This window comes from Mesoplodon densirostris, chromosome 18, assembly GCF_025265405.1.
Source record: "Mesoplodon densirostris isolate mMesDen1 chromosome 18, mMesDen1 primary haplotype, whole genome shotgun sequence".
Lineage (NCBI taxonomy): Eukaryota > Metazoa > Chordata > Mammalia > Artiodactyla > Ziphiidae > Mesoplodon > Mesoplodon densirostris.
In genome coordinates, this window is record NC_082678.1 from 55,643,827 (window position 1) to 55,670,573 (window position 26,747).

General features: G+C 39.2%; 1 protein-coding gene across 4 annotated transcripts in view; it reads left to right on the plus strand.

The window, feature by feature from the left end:
- AP2B1 (adaptor related protein complex 2 subunit beta 1) overlaps window positions 1-26,747 on the plus strand; it is a 123,821-nt gene that overhangs the window by 42,591 nt on the left and 54,483 nt on the right. For all 4 annotated transcript variants that reach the window (XM_060082948.1, XM_060082947.1, XM_060082945.1 and 1 more), the window contains 5 exons: window positions 710-825; window positions 2,879-3,044; window positions 4,592-4,690; window positions 13,827-14,086; window positions 19,940-20,132. In XM_060082948.1, coding sequence (XP_059938931.1) covers window positions 710-825; window positions 2,879-3,044; window positions 4,592-4,690; window positions 13,827-14,086; window positions 19,940-20,132 — 834 coding nt within the window. The remainder of the gene's footprint in view (window positions 1-709; window positions 826-2,878; window positions 3,045-4,591; window positions 4,691-13,826; window positions 14,087-19,939; window positions 20,133-26,747) is intronic.

Genomic DNA, 26,747 nt, shown 5'->3' on the forward strand with positions numbered 1-26,747 from the left:
TTGGTTTTTAGGATCTCTCTTCTGGAACCCTTCTTTTAAAAACTATGACTTATTGTTTCAATACATTAGTTTTGTCACTTGTATTCTTCCATATTCCCTTCATTAATAAAAGACTAGTAGATTAAATTCTATTTTATAGATGAACCATAGGCTGTGGAAAATTGCAGTTTATCTAAGGCCATAGACTTTCAGTTATATAGCCCAGAAGATGGCAGATTTTTCTTAGAGTTTTTTGAGTCACAGATAACTTTGAAAATATAATGAAAACTATAAACCTTCTCCCAGGAAAATATGCTTGTGTACACAAATGAAATTTGGCAGTTTCATTTCAAGAGGTTTAAAGATGCCGTCTGTCTGTGCTCATTCATGAACTGCAGATTAAGACCTCCTACTTTGGCTTATTCTTTCATTCTTATTCTTTCCTTCTCCCTTGACTTATGCTTTCTTCTCAATTCTGTCATCCTGGCTATCCAAGATGATTTTTTTCACTTGAACTGTCTCTTGTAATGAGTAAAATTTGGAGTATATCTAGAACTTCTGTATATCTCCATCAGATAACCCAGCCTCTAGTATAGTGTGGTCAAATTAAGTGCCTCATCTTTTAGTCTAGTTTAGTTGATACACCTGAATGTTCCAAAAAAATATTTTTTATGTTGAGGTTGTGTTATTGGATAGATCATCTGACTTCTCATTATGTTCCTCTTTGCAGCAATCTGCAGAGCGCTGTGTAAGCACATTGCTTGATCTCATCCAAACCAAAGTAAATTATGTGGTCCAAGAGGCGATTGTTGTCATCAGGGATATCTTCCGCAAATACCCCAACAAGTACGTCCAGATACTTCTGCCCCTCTTCCTTAGATCATTTAGGAAATGTTTAAGTAAGGCACTTTGAGGTTGGCTAGGTAAGAATTAGTCTTTGTAAAGTAACTGGTCATAATTGAATACTTTATTAAAAATCAGAAACATATAAGTTGGTTAGCACAAGGATTAAAATCTGATTTTTCACCCTGCTTTGTCACTTTTAGAAGAATTGAAGCTCTGTCTGAATATGCATTGTCAATTGGCATATATTAAAGTTAGCCAGATTCTTTGGTGATGAAGTTACTATTAAATAAGGATACCCATATATTCCAGGTTGTCTGGGCATAATCCATTTTACGCCTCTTACCAGGCATAATTAATAATTGTGCCCCTTTTCACTCTCAGAAACGTCTCAGTTTGAATAATAAATTTTATGGTCACCTTACTGTAAAAGCCAGGGAGGTGACAGCTTCACTATTCACTTAGTATGTTACCTAGTACTTGTAGAAATTTATAGAACATGCAACAATAAATTGTCAGAGTTTCAGGCCTTTTCTGAAGTATTGTAGCTGCTTGCATTAAGATATACAAAATCTACATTTTCACTCCACAAAAATTTTCACATTGAGGCCTCTTAGTTATGAAACAAAAATACTTTTTCAGATTTGCTTTTGAAGGCAAACAATTAAGGAATCTGAAAGAGTGAAATGAGAGCAGATCTTATAAGCATCCTAAATCTCATTTTACTTTATAATCATAGAGATGAACTGTACTAAGGCTTCTGATTATCATTAAAGATAATGTGAAATGAAGTGACTTGCAGTTAGTTAGCTTAGTGGTGGACTCAGAATTAGAAGAAATATTTTAATAAGGTAGTGGTTTATTAAGCATTATATATACTATATATATATATATATATATATAGTATATATATTTATTTATTTATTTATTTTTTAGTTCTAGAAATGGTATTTTTGGAAAAAGGATCATATACTTTTACCACTCTCCCAGGAAAGGAGGGTTGGGTTTCTAAACTTCTTGATTAAGTGGGGAGGTGTATATCTTAATATGCTTGGTAAAGAAATGTGTCCATTTCTGGTTTGTATTACTGAGGGATTATGATAGTTTAATTTTAAGAAAGCATTATCAAGAACCTGGTTTAATCAGTGCAAATAGGGCAAACAATTAAGTGTATTGTTCAGTTGTCCATATCTCATTTATTATACAATTTCATTCTGATGTTTAAAACTACATTAGCCGGGCTCCCCTGGTGGTGCAGTGGTTGAGAGTCTGCCTGCCGATGCAGGGGACACGGGTTCGTGCCCCGGTCCAGGAGGATCCCACATGCTGCGGAGTGGCTGGGCCCGTGAGCCATGGCCGCTGAGCCTGCGTGTCCGGAGCCTGTGCTCCGCAACGGGAGAGGCCCACGTACTGCAAAACAAACAAACAAACAGACAAACAAAAAAAACAAACTACATTAGCCAAGGAGATGGATTTAACATGGTAAAGGATGAGAGCTATAGACCTGTAAAAATAAATACTTGAATTGCCTATTTCTTTAGAAAAACAGGTCATTAGTGTGGGTGCCTTGGAAGGAAGGAACATAAAGATCTCTATAGAAAGCAGAGATAGGTGGATAAGAGACAAAATTACTGTTTCTGGATGCTATTGTTGTCTGACTCCATTTTCCTAATAGTAAAGTGGAATTTCTGTTCCTCTACGATGAAGGTAAAATGAAGTAATAGGAAAATTCTCTGATCTAGTTATGAGAAAGACTGTGAGAAATGTAAGGTAGTGGTATAATCTTAAACCATTGGTTAGTTTTTCCTTGTGAAAAGAATATCTGATAAGCTTTTATAAAGATTTATGGTCTAGTTATTAAAACATAATTGAAGGAAAATTGAAGACATTTATAATTTTCTGGCTTTAAAGCCTGTACATTCTCTTGACTAAAAGTCTTTGTAGTTTGGTGGTGGTTTAGGGTACCTCGTCCATGGTTTTTTGCTTTTTAGGCTTCATTGTTAAATACACTTCTCAGTTTTGCCTTCTGTAACCATAGTCCATTTTGTTATATCAGATATGAAAGTATCATTGCCACTTTGTGTGAGAACTTAGACTCACTGGATGAGCCAGACGCTCGAGCAGCTATGATTTGGATTGTGGGAGAATATGCTGAAAGAATTGACAATGCAGATGAGTTACTAGAGAGCTTCCTGGAAGGTTTTCATGATGAAAGCACCCAGGTAAGTTCCCATCTATATCTTATGTATTAGATGTTTTGGGGACGATTTCCGGAAAGGTAAAGGTTAGGCAGTTTCGTGTGTGAAGCTATATACACATATAGTATGTTCATTTTTCTCCCAAAAAGGGGTGACCTTTTTCAGTTGTGCTAACTTCTGTTGGAACAAACCTGCCTAATTTAGACAAAGGTTCTCAAACTTTAATGAGCCTTAGAAGCACCTAAGCACTGGTGTTTAACCTGTATTAAAGGGCAGGTTGCTGGGCCCCGCCCCTAGAGTTTCTGAGTCAGTAGGTCTGAGATGGGCCTAAGCATGTTCATTTCTTACAAGGTTGAGGGTGGTGATGCTATTGCTGCTGCTAGTCCAGAACCACACTTTGACAACTACTGACTTAGAGCAGTAGTTATTACTTTTTAATTTTCTGTCACCTAAAGATGATTACCCATTGCTGTTAGTAATGGTTGTGGCTCAGTCGCAGCTGGTGTTTTTATCTGGGGTGAAGGCCGGCATGTGCAGTTTGAAAAGATTCTTTGTGGATGGTTAGACTCCTTCCCATCTTCTGTCTGTCTTCTACCAAAACTGAGAGACCTTCGAGTCAAAGGCCCAGAGAAACAGATAAATTATTAAACCTTTTTCCCTGGCATTTGTACTCACTGCAAATTGAAGTTCATGTGTGTAATCTGTCATAGTAATTTTATTAGGCCCTACAAGGAACATATACCAGCCAGTAGTTTCATGGTTCGGCAGGGGACTTTTTTTTTTTTAATTATTATTTTAAAATTTTTATTCTTTTTTTTAAAAATAGATTTGTTCCATTTATTTATTTATTTATTTATTTTTGGCTGCATTGGGTCTTCCGTTGCTGTGCACGGGCTTTCTCTAGTTGCCGCGAGCGGGGACCACTCTTCATTGCAGCGCGAGGGCTTCTCATTGTGGTAGCTTCTCTTGTTGCGGAGCACAAGCTCTAGGCGCGCAGGCTTCAGTAGTTGTGGCTCATGGGCTTAGTTGCTCTGCGGCATGTGGGATCTTCCTGGACCAGGGCTCAAACCCGTGTCCCCTGCATTGGTAGGCAGATTCTTAACCACTGCGCCACCAGGGAAGCCCTAGCATGCCACTCTTAATTGGTTGTGATCTGGCATAATTCTACTGTCTTGGCTCTTGCCTCAGTATGATAAATGATTCCCTAATTCCCTGGAAGTTGTAGCTTTTGGTAGAAGTAAATAATAAAGAATTTGGTCAGGAATCAGTTTTATTGCCATCAGTATGTTAGCATGTACTTTAAGAAATACAGGTGATTATCTGGGCCAGAAACAAACCAGCAGTTTTTGATGCCAAAAAATGCAATTTGGAGATAGGAGGCTAGTGAGTTTTCAGTTGATGAAAACCTTTGACTGCTATTGTTGATACTGGCTGAGTTTTAACCTTTGTTTCTTAATCAAAGTCAGAAAGACCTCATAGTAAGTCATATTTGGGAAAATATCACTTTGGAATTCATGGTGTGGAATAATGCAAATGCCTTTCACTTTACCTATTAAATTACATTTCCTTAGGTACAGCTCACTCTGCTTACTGCCATAGTGAAGCTGTTTCTCAAGAAACCATCAGAAACGCAGGAGCTGGTACAGCAGGTCTTGAGTTTGGCAACACAGGTAAGAAATCTGAAAAAAGCATGGAGTTGATTTGTCTTGTTTTAAATTCTAGGAAATTGTGAAACTTCTTCCAAGAAGGTTCATTTGCAGAGACTGTAAACGGAAACAGTGCAGTCTTTAGGTTCTGTTAAAAAAATAGAAACAGTGCCTCTTTTACATATTCTACTGAATTAAAACTGGTTGTATGGCTTCTAAATGAATTGACTGACTCCGGTTTTAATGATAATTCATGAAAATTGAACTTAGACTCCTTAGTGTTAATGAAGGACATGACTGTGAAAATGACATTGAGTCTCACAGTATGTCCTGGGGGACTTAATTTCAGCTTTCAAATGAAAGTACCCTGTAGAGATGGTAAATGTTTTGACAAATATCTTGTATGCTGTTCTCCCTTCTAGATAAGTTGCTTTTCTCTTGAAGTAATTTTAAAGTGCTAATGCTGCTTCCTTAATTATTTAGTATTTTTGGTCCTTTTAGGGAGGGTACTGATTTCAGAAATGTGGCAACCAGCTGGATACACAGAAATCAAAGTAATTACTTATTCTGATGTAACTAGTGTAATGATCAGTCCATCATGATCCAATAATGTTCTTAATTGAATTTGAGAACAGGCTGGCTTTAGCAGGCTGTCAAGAGTTATGATGTGTGTTTACACATGGAATCTGATTCAGATATTCAATTTACCATTTTCCTCTTTCATCTCTTTATAGTTGTATATTAACAGAATTTGAACTCTTTTTATAGTTCTTTAACCTAATTCTGAGCTGTCATCTTTCCTTTTTTTTTTTTTTTTTGCTCTGGGGAGCTTTATTTCACATCAATAATGAGCACAATTGGAGGACTAAATATGGTAAATCCTGTAATTAATTAGTACGGTTGAGGTGTGCACTTAGTACACTTCTTGAAACCCAGTTCCAAACTGAGACCACAAATGTGAACCTTGAATAGTTGCCAATACATCACCTGTTAAGTGGTCAAAGTGCATCATTTGGTACATGATAAATACAAAGTTCTTCTTTGCTCTGACAGTATTTAATTTTAGAAATGCCAGGAATCCATTTTAAGGAAAAGAAGTTCGACGGGCAGATAAGGCATTTGAATACTTAATGGAATACTATAAAGCAGACAACATTATTAAATAAGTTGTTTATAGAATATGCTATACAACTCTGAAAAAAATACAGCCAAGAAAACTGCTAGAGTCAAAGGCTACTTTCTGACACTTGATTCAAGTACAGATGTTTTACAATCAATGAACTCAAATGTGAAGAAGACCTGAAACTAAAAATTAAGGTAATTGTCTTGTCTGATTACTGATGCACGTAAACATTACTGAGAATTATCGCTTGATTATCTTTTAAGGAGCAGTTGACCAACAGTAGTTGAGTTAAAGGATGTCAGAAAATCCACTTCACAGAAAATAGAGGTGTCCCACTCCACCCCTTGTACCTCTCAGTTTTCTCCATTTCTCCAGCAAATTATGAACGAACTTTTTTTTTTTTTTTTTTTTTTTTGCGGTACGCGGGCCTCTCACTGTTGTGGCCTCCCCCGTTGCGGAGCACAGGCTCCGGACGCGCAGGCTCCGGACGCGCAGGCTCAGCGGCCATGGCTCACGGGCCCAGCCGCTCCGCGGCATATGGGATCCTCCCAGACCGGGGCACGAACCCGTATCCCCTGCATCGGCAGGCGGACTCTCAACCACTTGCGCCACCAGGGAGGCCCATGAACGAACTTTTTAATGTGCTATTTCCCCAAGTCTCTAAACCTTCACTTGACCCCATTATGGTTAGTGTGAAGAAGCATCCATATGAGTATGTGGAGTCAAGGGCAGGCCATGGCTCACCATATCTCCATGAAAAGTGGACTGGGAGGTTGTCCATCACTGATGAGGCATGTCTTAGCACTAAGAGCAGAAATTGGTCATCTTCTGAATCAAAGTAGTTTAGGTTAGACGTTAATTTTCACGTTAATGTTTAATAGGTCATCTACAGGGGGCCATTTTGAATAGAAATTGCCCCTTCTTAATCGTGTAGTGCTTATTACAGACTCTGTAGGGTGATTGCCATTAAATCAGCCATGTATTTGACTTCATCTTAGGGCCTTGAAGTTCATTTCTGTCTTTTTTTTTTTTCCCCCCCCGTACGCGGGCCTCTCACTGCTGTGGCCTCTCCCACTGCGGAGCACAGGCTCAGTGGTCATGGCTCACAGGCCCAGCCGCTCCGCGGCATGTGGGATCCTCCCGGACCGGGGCACAAACCCGCGTCCCCTGCATCGGCAGGCGGACCCTCAACCACTGCGCCACCAGGGAAGCCCCATTTCTGTCTTTTGCTACAGGCCCTGGAGCCTCTCTCCTTTGTATGAAAGAAAGAGCTCTGTATAAATTAACCAGATTCAAAGAAGTCTTGTGTTTATTCTAGATGGTAATATAGTAAAATTGACTTTAACGAGGCCTATGTACTAACACTTCAGAAAACTCCCTAAACACAGATAAATACATATTTATACAGTCTCTTAGCTTTCTCAGAAATCTCATTTTCTTCAAGAATCATGGGATTTCTGTTTATTAAAGTATCTCAAGTTTTAACTCTCCCCTGACGGCTACATTTCAAAGCATCAGCAATATTTGGCCCTCCATAAAAGTTACCACAAGAAGTAAAAAATAAGAAGGAAGGAGAAAATGTAGAGATGGGAGTGCTGGGTGGTGACCTAGAATCACTCAGCAGGTAAGAGACTGTCTCGGCTTACATTGTGTGACAGATTCATGCCTCAACCAAATTGAAGATTCTGTGTTTATGTATGTGTGGAATAGTCAAAATCATCTTAACTGCTGAGAGGCCACTTGACATTTATCCACACTGGAAAATAGATACACCTTTCCTATTATTAATTTTACATCTTTTAAAATTTATTTGTTAGAGCTCTTTGAAGTGTTTTTTCTAAAACTTCCTTTTGCCTGAAGCAAAGCAATTTCCATAACCATCAAGGCAATGGTTATTTAATATTATGTATATTGAGCATTCTAGATTTCCTAGTTTAGACCCTTGATTACCCATTTGTATCTCTGTTAAGATGGAGTTAGAACAGTTTTCTAAAAAGAATTTTGGCTTTGCTCCTTCTCTACTCACTTTTTAAATTTAATTATTTATTTATTTACTTTTGGCTGCATCGGGTCTTAGTTGCTGCACATGGGCTTTTTCTAGTTGCAGCGAGTAGGGGCTACTCTTCGTTGTGGTGCGCAGGCTTCTCATTGCGGTGGCTTCTCTTGTTGCAGAGCACGGGCTCCAGTAGTTGTGGCACGTGGGCTTCAGTAGTTGTGGCAGACGGGCTTAGTTGCTCCGTGGCATGTGGGATTTTCCCAGACCAGGGCTCGAACCTGTGTCCCCTGCATTGGCAGGCAGATTCTTAACCACTGTGCCACCAGGGAAGTCCTGTCTACTCACTTCTGAATAGATGAGGCTAGCTTCATAATCAAGTGAGTGTCTTTGGTAGATTCTACTGTATTCACAAGTTCTGAACCCTGCCTTCATCTCCATTGTCTCTTAAGGCCTCTGTATCTGTATTTAACAGGCAGCATAGGAGAGCTGTGTCTTAGGTTCTTGTCAGAGTTCAAACTCACTCTTATTAAAGTATTTGCCTAAGATAAAGTGTTCAGGGAGGATTCCCTAAGTTCTTATAGATGTTGAAATTTACCACTGAATCAAGCCAGATTAGTAGAGAGCTGGGGATCTAGACTGCATTGTATTTGACCCTTATTAGAATTGTTTTTACTGAATTACACTAATATCATCATCCTGTAGTAAGGGTTGTCATGAGAAACTATCCTCTTTAGATCTGTTATCAAAGTATTTATTCCATTATATATTTTTTTCTTTATGAAACCCCATTAAAAAAATTCCTAACCAGTTTTGGATTCTCTTATGCATTAGTGTATAATTAACTGCCCCTCTGAATGGCTTATCTGATTAGACTTGTTTTTCCTATCAGATGTTTGAAACCTTAGAATAAAATTTAAGGATATCCTGTAGAAAATGTGTGGATCATCGTGGCTTGCATTTTTCTGCCTTTGCTTCTAATTTATGTTCTCTAGCCTTAGATGTATTTTTATAAGCTTTGCTAAATCCTTTTCTAGAACAGGGCAGGGTATAAATAAACCATCAGACGTTCCTAATTCTAGATTTTCTGTACAAGGACTAGTAGAGAATCTTAGTAACAACAGTCATCTGTATAGTGCTTACTATGTGTCAGGCTTTCAGTAAGGGTTAATACTGTTACTCTTCCCATTTTATAGGTGAGGAAACTGAGACATAGAGAGGCTGACCCAGTTAGTATGGGATGGAACTAGGACTCAAACCCAAGTAGCCTGGCTCCAGAGCCTTTGCCCTTTTCTACTCTGTTAATGCTGCTTCTCAAGTCTGAAAGTTAAGAATGACTTTTGATGGGGCGAAGCTACCATCTGTGGGATTATGACTGAACGCCTCTAAGTCAGAATCCCGCCCAGGCGGAACGATACGGCAGCGCCGCGGGAGCCTCGGTTGGCCTCGGATAGCCGGTCCCCCGCCGTCCCCGCCGGCGGGCCGACGCCCGCGTCCCCCGGGGCGCGGCGCGGCGCGCCCCGCCGCGCGTCGGGACCGGGGTCCGGTGCGGAGAGCCCTTCGTCCTGGGACACGGGGTGCGGCCGGAAAGGCGGCCGCCCCCTCGCCCGTCACGCACCGCACGTTCGTGGGGAACCTGGTGCTAAACCATTCGTAGACGACCTGCTTCTGGGTCGGGGTTTCGTACGTAGCAGAGCAGCTCCCTCGCTGCGATCTATTGAAAGTCAGCCCTCGACACAAGGGTTTGAAAGAAAAAAGGAAAAATTAAAAAAAGAAAAAAAGAAAAAAAAAAAAGAATGACTTTTGAGAATACACATTCCCTGTCTTCCCTGCCTGAAGCATTGTTGTGCATAAGCCAGTATAATTAAGTGAACTTAGAGGTTTTAAGATTATTGTGGATGATTATTTCATATTTGGCTATAAATAATTAATAAACAGTTTCTCTAGGCTTGCCTTTTCTGTCCAGTTAATGAAATATGAGGCATTAGCATAATAGAATAAGCACATTTATATAAGTCTTTTCCACTGGAATTTTCCTCTGGAATTTTTTTCTCAAGTTCGTGAAATAAGAACCTAATTTAATATTTATGTTAGCAACCATACATTTTTAAGTTGAGGGCAGCATGATCTGCTGAGTTACGTTAATTTGAATTGGGTGGTGGGGTTCTGTTTCTGCTACATCCACTGGTTCAGGACGTGACTGGGCAAATTTCTCTGTCGTACTACCGTTCTGTCTTTATAGTAGACTTAATCCTATTGTTTATCTATGCTGAGAATTCAGTGAAGTATATGTGAAATCTTTGTGCTTCTAATTTTAAATAAAATGGTGGTATAATTAGAAATATTATGGGACTTCCCTGGTGGTGCAGTGGTTGAGAGTCCGCCTGCCAATGCAGGGCACACAGGTTCGAGCCCTGGTCCAGGAGGATCCCACATGCCATGGAGCAGCCAAGCCCGTGCGCCACAACTGCTGAGCCTGTGCTCTGGAGCCCACGGGCTACAACTACTGAGCCCACGTGCCACAACTACTGAAGCCCATGCGCCTAGAGCCCAAGCTCTGCAACGGGGGAAGCCACTGCAGTGAGAAGCCTGCGCACCGCAACGAAGAGTAGCCCCTGCTCGCGGCAACCAGAGAAAGCCCACGTGCAGCAATGAAGACCCAACAACGAAGACCCAGTGCACCAAAAAATAAATAAATTTATGAAAACAACAACAATAAAAAAAAAAGAATAAAAGGGGGGCCTCCCTGGTGGCGCAGTGGTTAAGAGTCCGCCTGCCGATGCAGGGGATACGGGTTCGTGCCCCGGTCTGGGAGGATCCCATATGCCGCGGAGCGGCTGGGCCCGTGAGCCATGGCCACTGGGCCTGCGCATCCGGAGCCTGTGCTCCGCAACGGGAGAGGCCACAACAGTGAGAGGCCCATATACCGCAAAAAGAAAAAAAAAAAGAATAAAAGGGGAGCAGAGAACAGATAAGACAAATAAAAAAGAAATGACAGCAGTTCCAAACCTAACCATATCAATAAGTACATTAAAACGTGTCTAAACACCCCAGTTAAATGACAGAGATCAACAGGTTAGAAAAAAAATATATATATATATATATATTATTAGGGGAAAAGAAAACCAACCCTTGAATCCATGGCTTTATTTCAAAGATTTGTCTTTTCGCTTTGATAGTTTTAGAGGAATTAGTAAAGAATACGCATAGAAGTGTCCAAACTTTAGTAATTCCTCTTTTTAGTACATGGAAAAGAAGTGTTCACTTTAGTTTTTCCATCTGTGAACTAGAGACTGTCATCATCAAAATCACCTGTGCTGCTTGTTAAAAATAAAAGTTCCTGGGCCCCACTTCTGACATAATGAATCAGAAACTCTGGAATCTGCACTTTCAGTGGCTTTCCTGGTGTGTTAAAATGTTGATGCACATTATAGTTTAAGAATTACTGTTTCAGAGCTTGCCTGGTAAAAATTGTTTTGGAAGCTCTCAAATTTTTGGAAATACACTATTTTGTCGAGATCCTTACGGGGGCCTATGAGTCTAGCAGTACAGTAGATCCAAAACCAAATTTTCTGAGTCACCAAACACATAATGGCACCTTAAAATCATAAAAAGTTTCTATTTTCTTGTTATTAGCCTTGACTGGGCCTGATTTATCGTGGTCTCCATGTGAATTAGTGAGGCAGTGAAGGTCAGCTGATAGTAGTCCTAACAGATCACCCCTCAGGATAACTGAGTTTGGACAGTGGAGATCCTTGCCCACTCTTCACTTCTAGTCCTGGAAAATTTGCACTCATTTTCTCATTTCTTATAGGACTAAATTTTTAAGTCAGTGTCTGTTAAGATTTACAGTATGTATACCCTTTGATACAGTGATTCTACCTCCAGAAGTTTGTCCTGTTGCAGTGTTTTGAATTTGTGGGGGGTACTCAAGCTTTTTTCACAGAAGTATATATTTTGTGAATCCCCACAGGATTTTTTGTTTTTTGGCCATTTAGTTAAATATGTACCAGCTATATGAGAGAAATAGTTTGAAGTAAAAAAAAATTATTTTGATAAGTATATTATTAAGCTGTATTATGTAGTTAAAAATAAACTACTATTATGTAGTTTATTTTAATATGTTTAACAACTTTACTACTATATAAAGGCAAATTAAGTTTTCCCAGTTAAGTGATGTGTAGTGTTCATTTCCACTGTGTAATAAAAAGCATAGTCTACAAATTTTAAATGACATGCTTTGGGGACTGAATATACAGATTAAAATTTAACTTTTAATTTAAATATCAATAAAAGCTGGGCAGGGGATTGCTTTCCTGATGTGATACTTGGAGAAACTTGTATTCTGCTCTTTTAAAAAATCAACTTGTTTATGTTTCATAATATTCACGCTTTGTTTCCAAGTGAAAATCTAAGTGAGGAGGTTTCAGGCTGCTATTTATAAACACTTCCTCAGGAGCAAATTCGCCCCCCTCCCAACAAGCAACAAAACAAACTCATTTAAATTGGATAGTATCACTGTTTCCTTTTGTTAACCCTGGCATTTCAAATACTACAAACATTTTGATATAAATAATACATGTATATGTGCATTTCTATTAGAATAACGCAACCTATGAATGTGATAAAGATTATCTTGAGGTAAAATTTACCATTTTTATACTGTATTAACTTGTATCTCAGTGTTCTTTATGCTTTTTTGTTTTTAACCAGCATTCCATTTTGAGTGCAAATTAAATAATACATGACTAAGAAAATCTATATAAAACCATCAGGGTCACTTCCGGTATTGAGCTGAATGAATACGTGCCTTAAATGGCTAAATTATAAACCAGTTCGTCTGCTTATGTAGAAACTTATGGGAAAAACCCTGGCCTAGTTTAAAGAAAATATTTTTGTATGTGTTTTAAATACAGTAATTGAAATGGGACTGATTGTCGCCTTTAATAATATGATACCACTGGAACAATTCATGCATAAATGAATGCCACTATATAGACATTCTGAGAGGTGGATACCAGGATATTGATTGCCACTTTGTAATGATTGCAAAAATAAATAGTAGGAAGGAGGGAGAAAGAGGCAACGGTCTAAATGTTCATCAATAGGACACTAGTAAATAATGATGCAGTGCTGCATATACAGTGGAAAATGGCAGCTGTGTGTGCCAATATGGGAAGCAGCTTGAGGAGCAGTATATATACTATGAAACTGGTTTTGTATAAAATAAATATATGTATGTGTGGGAGCTCTCTGGTAAGATATATAGTGCACTGTGAATATGGCTGTTTGGGGGATGGGGAGTTAAGGTGGGGTAGAGTTGGATGATAGGGAGAGACTTATTTTTATATTATACATTTCTAAATTGTGATGTGTCATTGATAATAAATTTTTCTTAGCCATGACCATGTATAAAATTATTTTCAAACAGCCACAAAAAAAAAACGAGACCACTAAATTCAAGTGTCACCCCTTTTAGAAGCACTTATGTGCTCTCTTTAACAGTATTTTAAAACTATTTAGGTAATAGTACCTCTCCTACTATATTGTAATAATTAATATTCTTTGAGCTCATTGAAGTCAGGCACTGTGTTGTCTCTTTATTTCCAGGGCCTAGCCAGTGTCTCCATAGGAGATACTTAATAAATATTTGAATGAAGAAAGAAGGTATGGGTGAAATGTATGTAAGATGTGTTTCATGAATAATCCTGCTAATATTAAAGCAGTTAAAAACATTATTTTTATGTCCTGAGGCCATCGTAAGCAGTTGATTTTTACTGGCTTAAACTTCATTTTCCTTTTCCCAACTTCATTTTGAATTTGAGTCTTAGAACTAACCCACTTCAATTTATATTTAAATTCTTTGAAACATTAGGGATTACAGAATCATGACTCTATTAACAATATATTGAGTCTAAATATCTTCTTAACGGCCAACTCTGCGTAAATCACTTCAGCATTGCCTTGGTAATAAATCCAGCAGTTTGGCTTTCTGTATGGAGAAAGGTTACATTTAAACCTTTTTGCCTTTGCCTTTTCATTAGGATTCTGATAATCCTGACCTTCGAGACCGGGGCTATATTTATTGGCGCCTTCTCTCAACTGATCCTGTCACAGCCAAAGAAGTAGTCTTGTCCGAGAAGCCACTGATCTCTGAGGAGACAGATCTTATTGAGCCAACTCTGTTGGATGAGCTCATCTGCCACATTGGTTCTTTGGCCTCAGTGTACCATAAGCCGCCCAATGCTTTTGTGGAAGGAAGTCATGGAATCCATCGCAAACACTTGCCAGTACATCATGGGAGGTAAGCAGGTAAACTAGGTTTGAGGGAGAAGTGATTCTCTGTTTAGACGAAGTTGGTCTTCCTCAAGCTTTTATAGCCTAGAAAAATTTGCTATGCATTTGGCAAACCTACTCTACTGCCCTGGAGGCTTCATCTGAATACTAGTGACCACACACAAACAGTGGGTTAAAAGGCCCCTCTGTGTTCTAATCTCAGGGTAGGTAAGGTTGTGCCTTTAGAAAATTGTGGTGAAGATTTTCTAAATGGATAAAGTTTGAAAGTTGCTTAAGTCTCCAGAAAGATGAGGCTAGAAATTTTCCCAGTTCCAGACCACTGCGATGAAGTGTCATGAATTTTTTTGTTGTTATTTTTTCAGTGCATATAAAAGTTACGTCTGTACTATACTGTAGTCTATTAAATGTGCAATACTATTATGTCTAAAGAAAAAGTCTACATACCTTAATTTAAAAATACTGTATTGCTAAAAAAATGCTTATCATCATCTGACCATGCAGGGTTGCCACAAACTTTGAATTTGTAAAGACTGCAATATCTGCAAAGTGCAATAAAGTGAGGTCTGCCCATGTATACATTTAGCTATTTTTATCCTTTACTGTAACTTTGGTTCAAGCTTATGGATGAAGTTAGCAGATACTACTTCTCTTATGCTGTAAAGCTAGTGTTAACGAAATAATGTTTGCAGGATTGTTTTATAAGAGCAGCCTAGATTCTGTGTAGACATAGTTGTTCAGTTGCCTGTACCTCTTTTACCAAAATAAATTGCTCCATATCAGTAAGGAAATGCTATTATGAACAGACTGTCCGGTAACATGGAACTCTTGCTTTATAGATAACCTTAAAATTTTAATTTGGGAGGGGCAGTACTCTAATAAACTCTTATAATGGGTATTTTGGAATCTTTTCAGAATCTTCCTTCATTAATTATAATAAACCTCAAATCTAAGTAGAATTTGATCTCTTGAGTGGTCAGAGTATCTGCACTTCCACCGTTTATGAGTGTCTTGTATTGTCTAATATATATTGCTGTTTAAGTGGTTCATTAATAGCCAGAGTGTAGGATTTATTGCTTTACAAATTAGTGTAGTCAACGTTTACAATACTGTAGCTCTGTTTTAACAGACTATGGGCACAGATAAAAAGAAAAGGGCAGTACCCAAGAAAATGATTATTAATCTTTCATTAGCTCTTGAGTTGAATCTTTGGTTTTAGGGCAGTGCTGTGATTTTCACCCAAAGGAAACTTGTGGTTTCATGAGGATCAGGCCTCGTTACAGGGTGTTTGACCTCCTGGGCAAGCATATTTAACATTCGCTAGATATGACCATTTAACTTCTAAGTACATCTCCCAGTCTGTGCTTCAAGTTTTGATAAATAGATATGGACTTTCTGTTGTTTGCCATTTAAATTACCTTTCTCCTGATAACTTTGACCCTCAGATGGGATGGGGAAAGTGAAACAAATCAACAAACAAAAACAACCCTGCCTAGAACACAAAGAGAGAACCAGTATGTAAAAATAAGCACAGTCTCTCACATAAGGTCTTTATCAGATTAATAGCCTTCAATTTGTTACCTTCACAGTTCCTTATGTGGTTCCTTTTTGGATGACCTTTTTATCCATTTGTGCTTGTTTTGTGTTTTTTGTTTCGTTTTTTTTGTTTTTTGCGGTACGCGGGCCTCTCACTGCTGTGGCCTCTCCCGTTGTGGAGCACAGACTCTGGACGCGCAGGCTCAGCGGCCATGGCTCACGGGTCCAGCCGCTCCGCGGCACGTGGGATCTTCCCAGACCAGGGCATGAACCCGCGTCCCCTGCATCAGCAGGCGGACTCTCAACCACTGCACCACCAGGGAAGCCCTGTTTTGTGTTTTTAAAAAAGAAACACAAGTGCAGAAAAATCCCCTTTGAAATAAATATGGGTATGTTGCTGCAAATGGCACGTCTGTAAGAGTACTGACATCACCTGGCTTTCTTCTGCGTCCTAAGGGTAATAAGTGATATGCCTCTGACATGAAATACATTTGCACCATAAAACCTTGGAGGCTTAAAAATGCTTACTGCATGAGGTCTTTTAAAATCACTTGGGAAAGGGAAAAGTGCTTTTTAGTTGAGTATTGCTTACTATACTTGTCAGCTGCTCTGTGGGCATGAGATGGTAAATAGTTGTCTAACTTGGAAATATCTCACCTTTTAAAAATACTGCTTTGATGACAGTTTTATGCAGTTATTTCCCATGCCTTCACAATGGGGAAAGATTTTCATGTTAGTTTTCTTGTGTCTTCCGTTTAGAAAAAATACATAATAATGATTTATCATGTTCTTAATTTGTAGAAACTATAAGATCATTTACTTCTTTTCATCTAACTCACTTTTGTCTTCTCATAATACTCTTAACCTGTCTATTGGAGTGGAGGAAAATATGTACCTGTTCTGCCTTCTATTTAAAGGTGCTGATAAATCCATGTGTTTTGTCACATTTCCCAAATGCTACATGTTGAGAGATGATAGAATTTCATGGGCAGAGGATACCCTTTATGGAGATTTCATATATTTCTTGCTAGGTGTATATGAAATTGTTTCCCCTTTTGACTTCCTTATTAATTTTTGGCTTTATTTGTACCCACCCTCTCCCCAGTCTAGATAGGTCTCCTTTTGGCTTCCTTGACGCTTTTTCCTCCTAAGTCCTCTTTTTTTTAGATTGTTTTTCTCTCTTTAATCTTTGCAGTTTTGTGTTCCTTCTCATCTCTGGTTATATCACAAGGCTCCTTCTGAACCTTCTCTATTCCCTTAGGCGGTTTATCTTCTAAGCACAGTTACCACTGATATATTCTGTTAATTTTGTTTTGTTAATTTTATTGGCGAGGAAGCTTTGTCTCAGAGAGGTTGTCACTTGCCCAAGGTGATGTATGCAAGTGGTAATTAGTGGAGTCAGCCCTAGGTCCTAGTCATCTTATTCTAGACGCCCTGCTCTTACCACAGCACCCCCGTGTTACTCTGCTCATTTCACCTGAGGTGTGTGTGTGAATTTCTTCCCAAGTTTACTTCTGTAACTCTGACTGCCAGTGCCTTTTCCTTAGCTGTCTGTTGGACTTCCCTACTTGTTTTTCTCACTTGAAACTTAACAGAATTGAAAGCAACATATTATTTTCTCCATCATCCCTCCAGATTCCTCTTATAAGGAGCAACACTAGTCTTTCGCTTCTTCGTTTTTGTTTTTTCTTAGTTTGATTCTTCATTCTTCTTTGTTCAAGTGTTGTCAGAACCTACCTAGGGTTTTCTCTTTTTAAGAAAGCATTTGTTTATTAATGGAATTTTTATAGTGGTTTTTTAGTTTTTAAAAAATTACATAAATCTTAGGAAACATACAAGATAGAATGGTATAACAAACACGTGTACTCATCACTCAGTTTCAACAGTCATCAGTATTTTGCCAATCTTGTTTCATTTATCACCCCCACAAATTCTTTTTTTGAGGGAGCTGGAGTATTTTAAATTAAATTCCAGACCTCATATCACTTCACTAATGAGTACTTTACTTGGTATCGCTCAAAGATAAGGACTTAAAATAAAATCACAATATATTATCAAGCCAAAATTAGGGGTAATTCCTTAACATTCAATAAAACTGAAATACTTTCAGATTTTTTCAATTGTCATTCTCTATTCTACTTCAAAGTTTATCTAAGATTGGTTTTACTTTTTGCTTAAATGTTTGGAATAATTCACAGTGAAGCCATGTGAGCCTGAAATTTTCATTGGTTTTTTTCACTTTTTAAATTAATATGTCATCTATAATAATCTTAGTGTTAGTGCACTAATCTTTAGTGTATAGCTCAATAGATTTTTACGTGTGCATACACTCATATAACCGCCACTCTGATCAGATATAGGATATTTCCAGCACCCCAGAAGACTCCTCATGCCATTTTGCTGTTATATCCACCCTCCAGAGATAACCACTGTTTTGATTTCTATCACTATAGATTAATTTTACCTCTTCTTGAACATCATGTAAATGGAACCATACAGCATTTGCTCTTCTGTTTCTAGCTTTTTTGCACAGTATCCTATCTGAGACGACTCTAATGCCATGTTATCAGTTGTGTATTCCTATTTATTAGTGCATAGTATCCCATTGCCTGCATATGCCACAATTTATTTATATCTGCTGTTGGTGTATCTTTGGGTTGTTTCCAGTTTGGGGCTCTTATGGAGAAAGCTGCTATGAATATTCCTATATATTTCTGTTGGTAGACCTATATACTCATTTCTTTTGTGTATACACTTAGTGGAATTGCTGGGTTATAGAACAGATGTATATTTAGCTATAGGAGATATTGCCAGTTTTCCCAAGTGATTGTACCAGTGCACACTCCTTCCAGAAATGTATGAGTTCCAGGTGATCCACATCCTTAGCAGCACTTGGTATTGTCAGTCATTTTAATTTTAGCCATTCTGGTTGGTTTGTAGTGGTGTCTTATAGTTTTAATTTGCATTTTCCTGATGAGTAAAGATGCAAGTGCCTTTTCATGTTTATAGACTGCTAGGATATCCTCTTTTGTGTCATGCCTGATCTTTTCCTTATTTTTTAATGAGTTATCATCTTTGTAGGAATTCTTTATGTAATGATCGAATGATTTGTAGGAATTATATATAATTTGGCTACAGGTCTTTTGTCAGATGGCTATTTTGCAAACTTCTCCCAGTCTGTGGAGAATACCTTTTCTCACTCTCTCTTAATGCTGTCATTTGAAGAAGAAATGTTCTTAATTTTAATGAAGTCCATTTCATCACTTTTTTTCTTTTATGGTTAGAGCTTTTTGTAGAAACTTTTGTCTTCTCCAAGGTCTTAGAAATCCTCTTGATTTTCCCCTTCACATTTATGTCTGATTTATCTCTAATTTTTGTTGATGTTGTGAGGTGTAGGAGTCAAGGCTCATGTTTGTCCCACGCAGCTATTCGGTTGACCCAGCACCATCTATTAAGATCATTTCCCCCTGCCTAGTCCATTTAACATCTCTTGGAACTACCGCTTCATTTTTATTTTTATATTGTTGTGGCAGTAACGGTTTAGGTCACTCTTAGCTCATCTTCATGTCCATTCTCCCAACTTCAGTCCGTTATACACACAGCTGCTTGGGTAATGTTCCTCTAAATGTTAATTTTAGTTCTTTGTTCAACAAATAAAAGTGATTGTGCATTGCCTATCATATAAAAGTTAACTCTCCAGACCTGTTTTCAGAGTTGTATTTCCCTCATCTTTACTTCCCCCAAATCTTACCAATTACAGTGTCTGCTCCTGCCAGTATAATTTTTTCACCACCCCTAAAGTCAAATTGTTCATTTCTGTGCCTTTGCACAAGCTATCCTTTCTTTTTCTGAAGGTCTCTCCCTGGTAGTTCCTCATAACTATGCTGTTTCTGAAAATCTCGCCATAAAACCATTCTCAGAATCTTTTGGGATCAGCCCCACCTGGTTCTGTTTTGCTTCTCATCTATATCCTGTCAGTGTGCAGACACACAATACTCATTTCTGCTTTTACACAGTGAGTGTGCTTTTCACTTGTTTTGTGAATGCTGGTTTTTTGTTTGTTTGTTTGATTATAAGTTATTTGAGGACAGGAAATATATTTCCTTCTTTAAAAAAAAAAAAGATATATTTCCCCAGAGTTCTCATTACAGTGCTCCCTTATAGAGTAGGTGCTCAATTAAAATTGATTGACTGATGAAGTTATATAGTATAAGAGTTTTTTCCCCCTCCCGTTTTTGTATATCTGACCTTCGCCCATTGCCTTCTTACTATGTCCCAGGTGAAACTGACTTTTCTCTTTTCCCCTCTTTCTGTGTGTGACTTGCAGCACTGATGCGGGTGACAGCCCTGTTGGCACCACCACTGCCACCAACCTGGAACAGCCTCAGGTTATCCCCTCTCAAGGTGACCTTCTGGGGGATCTTTTAAACCTTGACCTTGGTCCCCCAGTCAATGTGCCACAGGTATCCTCCATGCAGATGGGAGCAGTGGATCTCTTGGGAGGAGGACTAGATAGTCTGGTAAGCATCTTTCTTCTTTCTTTTGGTTATTTTAAATGCTTTTTATTTTTAAATTTCTGGGGTTATTTTTAATTCTTGATATGCTGAAGAACTTTAAATTATTCGCTTTTTAGAACTAGACCTTTCCTTGACGAGCAGAGCAATGTCCTTTGATAAAGGACAGGATTATTTTTTCTAGAGATTTAATTGATACTGTTCATCATTGGTATGGGATATGTCTACAAGTGTACAGGATTATTTTGTTGTCCTGCCTCTGAATGGAACTTTTGATGTTTAACCAACCTAGTCACCTTTCCAGAGCTTATTATTGCTCCTGCTGCTTAACTCTGGATAGCCCCTGTAATTCCCCTTCTGACCTGAACATCATTCAGATGACCTCATAGTGATCATCCTATTTTGAGGCTTTCAAACTTTTGCCTTTTTTGTATTTTATTGGCTTATGCCTTGTCTAATTTCAAAAGGTTCATTTGAGCCATTTGTGTTTTTTTTTTTAAATGTATCTTACTTATAGTTGAGAAGTACTTCTTGATTGGTTCTTTTTTCCCCTTTTCCATCCACACCCCCCCACTCCACCCTTTCATACTTCCAATTTAATTAGCTTCCAGGATTCTAATACTAAAAGGCTCCAATGTCCAGAGTATCTGTGAATATGTGCCACCAGTGGAAGCCAATTAGTTACTGTTGCTGTAAAAGATAAATGAGAAACATTAAGGATGACGTTCCATCTGTGTAGAGAAGGCCAGAAAGATAACAGGTCTCATCACACAGCTCCCTGCAAATTAGATACTTAACTGTGGTGGAATTAGAGGGGCTTTTTTAGCTGAACACTTGAAAATAAGTTGTTCATCAACCTGATGACTCTAAATATGCCCAACAAACTGATTTATTTCCCAGCATCAGAAATTGGAAGGCAATGCCATAGATACAAAAATATATGTTCTCAGAGATTACATAAACAAAACGACCTTACTTTCTGCTTCATACACTGGCATTTTCTCTTCCACTTTATGAGCAGTATTATGTCTGGGATTTATGCCAGCTGGTACAGGTACATTTACTTTTGGCTGATGGAGAGCCTAAGGAGATAGGGTTACCGTCATATCTTTGTGGGTGATGCGTTTTACTAATGGAAGTCACTGCTTCCAGAGTCTGTACACTGACCAAGCTCTGGACTCTAGCTAATGGTGACACAAATGAGCACTGCTTTTGTCTTCCTTGGGAATAAAAGCATTTGCTTTTCATTTTCATATCTCTAATGAATAGAGTTGACTGAATAGCTTCCTCGTGTGATATCCTGCGTTGCTGTATAACCTCCTTTATAGACTCAGGAGACTGACAAATGAATATTGAAATATTCATGGAGACTCTCAGAAATCCCTTATAAACACTGAAATAGCTCATCCTATTCTGTTGACACATGAGCTACAAGTTAAATGTTACATCCTCCTCACGGTTATGCCTTAACAACCCTGCTTATTTCCGTAGTGGTTTACGACGTAATGGACTTGCTGAACCTAAGAAGACAAATTAAGTTTGAAGAGTGGAGGGGAGAAAGAGGCTCTGTATTTTGATGTTGACTGGCCCAGGGTTCTGTCCTCTTGTTTCTTAACCCACTTTAGCATGGAAGGGAAAGAAACATGTTATTTCCATTTGGCTTTGTATCAGCTCTTGCTGGCCCTTAAAACTCGTGAGTTTTCTCCTTATATTTTACACAGCTAATCCAGTCATGTGTCAGAATTCTGGCAAGTTTACATCAGATAGAAAAACAAGTAGAACTTTCTCAGATTGTAGTGGCCCAAGTCACACATGGGCCTTTTTTCATTTTCTTTTTTTGCAAAGGATATTCTCTTTGGGGTGGAGAATAAATTGTTTTTATAATTGGATTTCTAAATATTATACAGCCTTTGCTAGGTAGGCCCTGTGTAACTCTAAATTTTAGCTTATTCTGACTTTGGGATTTAAAATGGTATAATTGGTGTTATAGCCCCAGAAAGTGTTTACATGCAGGTTTCTTCAGCTTATTCTGTGATATAAATATGTCCCAGAAATCAAAATGAGGAGTAAAAGCCCTTCTTTCTGCTTTAGATCTGTATGTAGTTAAATATATATCACTCAAAGAACCAAGATTCCTTTTAAGAGAACATCACAAGGAAGAGGCCTAAATCTGGCTGTGTGAAAGACGAGTTTCTGTGGCAGCGGTAGTCTGTGCCACTTTTAAAACGCTTTTATTGTTCTTACGTCAATTATCTAATTTAAAGAGGAAAATAGTTCTCCGAGTTTTTACTTAGTCTATACAGACAGTGCTGTTTCTTTTTTTTTTTTTTTTTTTTTTTTTTTTTGCGGTACGCGGGCCTCTCACTGCTGTGGCCTCTCCCGTTGCGGAGCACAGGCTCCGGACGCGCAGGCTCAGCGGCCATGGCTCACGGGCCCAGCCACTCCGCGGCATGTGGGATCCTCCCGGACCGGGGCACGAACCCGTGTCCCCTGCATCGGCAGGCGGACTCCCAACCACTGCGCCACCAGGGAAGCCCTAGTGCTGTTTCTTGAATGAATTGTTGCCTTACAGCAGTGCTTCTCAAGCTAATGTGTACATAAATCAACTGGAGATCTTGTACAGGACAGATTCTTGTTGCTCTGGGGTGAGACCTAGGAATCTGCATTTCTAACGAACACCCAGATCTGTGGACCACATTTTGCATAGTAAAGACATAGGGTATCTGTGATCCCTGTGAACCACTCCACTTTGGTGCTTGAATAGCTGTTGGTCAACCCAGATGCCGGGCTTCCCTGGTGGCGCAGTGGTTGAGAGTCTGCCTGCCAATGCAGGGGACACGGGTTCGAGCCCTGGTCTGGGAGGATCCCACATGCCGCGGAGCAACTAGGCGCGTGGCCCGTGAGCCACAACTACTGAGCCTGCGCGTCTGGAGCCTGTGCTCCCCAACAAGAGAGGCCGCGACAGTGAGAGGCCCGCGCACCGCGATGAAGAGTAGCCCCCGCTTGCCACAACTAGAGAAAGCCCTCGCGACAGAAACGAAGACCCAACACAGCCAAAATAAATAAATAAATTAAAAAAAAAAAAACAAAAAAACCCAGATGCCTTTTTCTCTCGACTTCAGTAGTAAACACACCCCTGGAAAGAGGGCTCCTACTCTGCCTCAGATTGAGAGAGGGCAAGAAACTCTTGAAATTATGTTGTTAAAGGTCTGTCTTTCACTCTCTAGGAAGAAGAATGTTGCTGGGTGTGGTAGAATTTGACCCAGGTCCCCATTTAAAATATGGCCTGGATTAGAGTTATGTGATGGTCTGGCAAGCAGCACTCAGGTGACGTGGGTGTTCATCTCAGAACGGCTCTCAGCAGCGTTTTTGCTGCTTTCATCAGTGGTTTCTAACAGAACCTTACCCATAGAGGTCAGTGGTGTGCTGCTGATGAAGCGTGGCAGCTAGTAACCTTTTATTTCAAGCTGTGTGGTTCTCAACTCCAGCTGCATAATTGGTATTTAAAAATATACATTGTCAGCGTTTGGACCCAACCCTAGAGCAATTAAACAGAATTTCTGGGAGACAGGACCTTAGACATTGGTATTTTTTTTTTTAAATCGTAGTTATTTTTATTTTGCAGCCAAGATTGAGAATATTGAGCCAAATGAAGCTCCAGATGAAGTTAGGTAGAGATGTTAAAAAATTGATCTTTAAGCCAAGGCAGTGATTTCCAGAGAAGAATTATATTTTGGTGAGCCCCTGGCACCTCCTACAAAACAGACCTCTCTGACTTTACCTTTAGTTCTGCCTCCTACCCCTCCACACCCTCACCCCCTGACCCCAGGACATTTTCCTGTTGTGATTTGCTGTTAGGTGATCCAGCCTACCAGAAATTGGCCAAGAGTTGAATTTGACCGATTTAGATTTAGTTGCTCATTCCCAGGGTTCTTCTCACCCTTGCTCATGTTCCATAATTGGAGACTGAAAATTGTCTTGTATTTTGGATTATCTACCCATTTTCTGTTCCTCTGTTTTAAAACTTGATATTCACTAGAGGATAATATTACTCTTTCATTTTCACATCCTGGTGATCTTCCCATTAGATCTTGTTTGCCCTCTTTCATCATTGCACTTGTGAAATTTTGAGATTTAGTGAATTGTGACTTTTCTAGAACTGTCATTCAGGAAATACTTACCAATTTATTTATTCATTATTATTATTTGTCACAAGCTACCTGAAGGCTCCCTCCTTCTTCCATCAATAATCGTGACAGCTGTGATTCTTAAACCAAAGAGAGTGAAGTAGGTATATTGCTATGATGTAAAAAACACACACACATACGTGCACACCATTGCCAGGTGACTCTTAGATGGTGTTTTGCGTTGTTGTTTGGTTTTTTGTTTGTTTGTTTTTGGAGACAGGTACCTTTGAAAATCATTGATGTAGGCAGAGCTTCAGATTTTTTAAAATGATGCTTCTTCATCACAAAACTCAAATCAAAATGGATTTCCTAAATACTCTTCACTATCCTCCTTAGTTTTTGCTTGCCCTTTAGCGTATTCTCTTTTGCCTAAATGTAGATAGTTTCCTCCTTCTGTTAGTGTAAACTTAACTGTCGCCTTGATGTGGAATGAATTCAGGTAATGAAACTTTGATCTATGTATAGAGCAAGATAGTATACTGTTTAAATGTTATTGGGGGTTTTGTTTCTTTGTTTTAAAAGCAGTATAGGTGTCTTTTTATGCCCCTGCTACCAAATCTAAGAAACTGCTCATCTTGGGTAGTGTGACATTTCTGACGGTGGTGCAGATCCTTCTGGTTTGGTGTGAGAGGTGACCTGGCACCCAAGTATGTAAATCTTGCATACATGTTATAAAGATACTCCATCTGCTAATGAGTCTGACATTGCTGAGGATCGCTAGAGCAATAATTGAATCTCAATTATTTGTTGCCATTACTTTCAGACTGTCAGCAGACTGTCAGACCTTGGCTAAATTACGGCCTTCTGTTTATCCAAGGTGCTGTGCATTATTCTATTTAGAAAAATGGTGCTATTGTGCATCAGGAATAGAAAGGAAGCATTATCCAGAGTGCCCTTTCTCTGTGCTGACGAAGGGTTTCCTGCCAGAGATATGTTCTTCAGTGTGCCCAGCTAGGATGGAGTAGAAGGGAGGAGAAACTGCCTTTTCCTGACTCCGGTGTATGGTTTTCAGAACCTCCTACCCTGTTTCTTACAGGTTTTTACCTTTCAGATATTTCAACTCATGAACTACTGTAGTCATGATTTTGAGGTTTTTTTATTAGCCCATGGGAAATCCATTGTACATACTAGTTTTGCATCTTCATATCTCTTCCTCTGGAAAAGATTTGCTGTGATTTAAGAGCTTAAGTTTTAGAGTTGGTAGTCTTGTGAAGACAGTTTTGTAAATTGTAGCCTAATTTTGCCTGATAAATTCTTCAGTGGCTTTTGTAACAACCACTGTCTTTTTATCAATGCATAGATTTAGTGAAGGCTGGCCTCAGGCAGTGTTGGGAATAATTACCAAATACTGAGTGCCTATTTCTGTGCCAGTCTCTGTGCTAGAACTTTTATAATTCCTAATCCTCAAAATAAGTCTGCAAGGTAATTGGTATTGGGTCCCATTTTACAAAAAACTGAAGGTTGCATAGCAAGTAAGACTCAGAGTCAGGATTTTGAACCCAGACTTCTTCACAACTTTAAAGTCTATACGCACTTTTCCACTGTCCTGTGATTCCTCCAGTTTTTTTGTTATTGTCATTTTCCAGAATAGAATTCAGTCTCACTTAACTTTGGTCCTTCTCAGACTAGGGTACACAGTCTCTGGAGTACACAGCAGAGTACAGGGTGCATTTGAAGCTGCAGGATAAACCTGGTTCATCATCTTGCAGTGTCAGTCTTACTTGATGGTAAGGAACGTAAACACACTGTATTAAGGCTTAGAATGTAAAATTGCATGAATGTTTAAGATAAAACACAAGGCTTGTTTGCCCTAGGCCTCTCCATGCTATACCTCCCAGATGCCCTGTGTGTGAGTTTGGGCTAGCTTATCATTAGGAGGCACTTGAAAGTTTGAGAAAGACTTTAGAAGTTTATTCATTAATGAGGAGAGGGATTGGATAAGTTGATACATCTCTCTTGCAGTAAAAGGAATAAGATTGCTTTCAAGTAGAGCCACAAAATCCTGTGTTCCCATCTATTTGGTGGTGAATTGTGATACAAAGCAAGTATTTTCAAGGCAAATAAATGATGCACAGGACATTCTTGTGCTGAAAACTGGCAATCAAAACCACTCAGACAGGGCTTCCCTGGTGGCGCAGTGGTTGAGAGTCCGCCTGCCGATGCAGGGGATATGGGTTCGTGCCCCGGTCTGGGAAGATCCCACATGCCGCGGAGCGGCTGGGCCCGTGAGCCATGGCCGCTGAGCCTGCGCGTCCGGAGCCTGTGCTCCGCAACGGGAGAGGCCACAGCAGTGAGAGGCCCGCGTACCGCAAAAAAAAAAAAAAACAAAAAAAAAACCACTCAGACAATACATTTCCTTTCTAGAAAGAGCTTTGGCCTTGGGGTGGGAACGGAGGGGGTGGGGTCATTTTTTCCCCTAATTGGTTGTATTCAT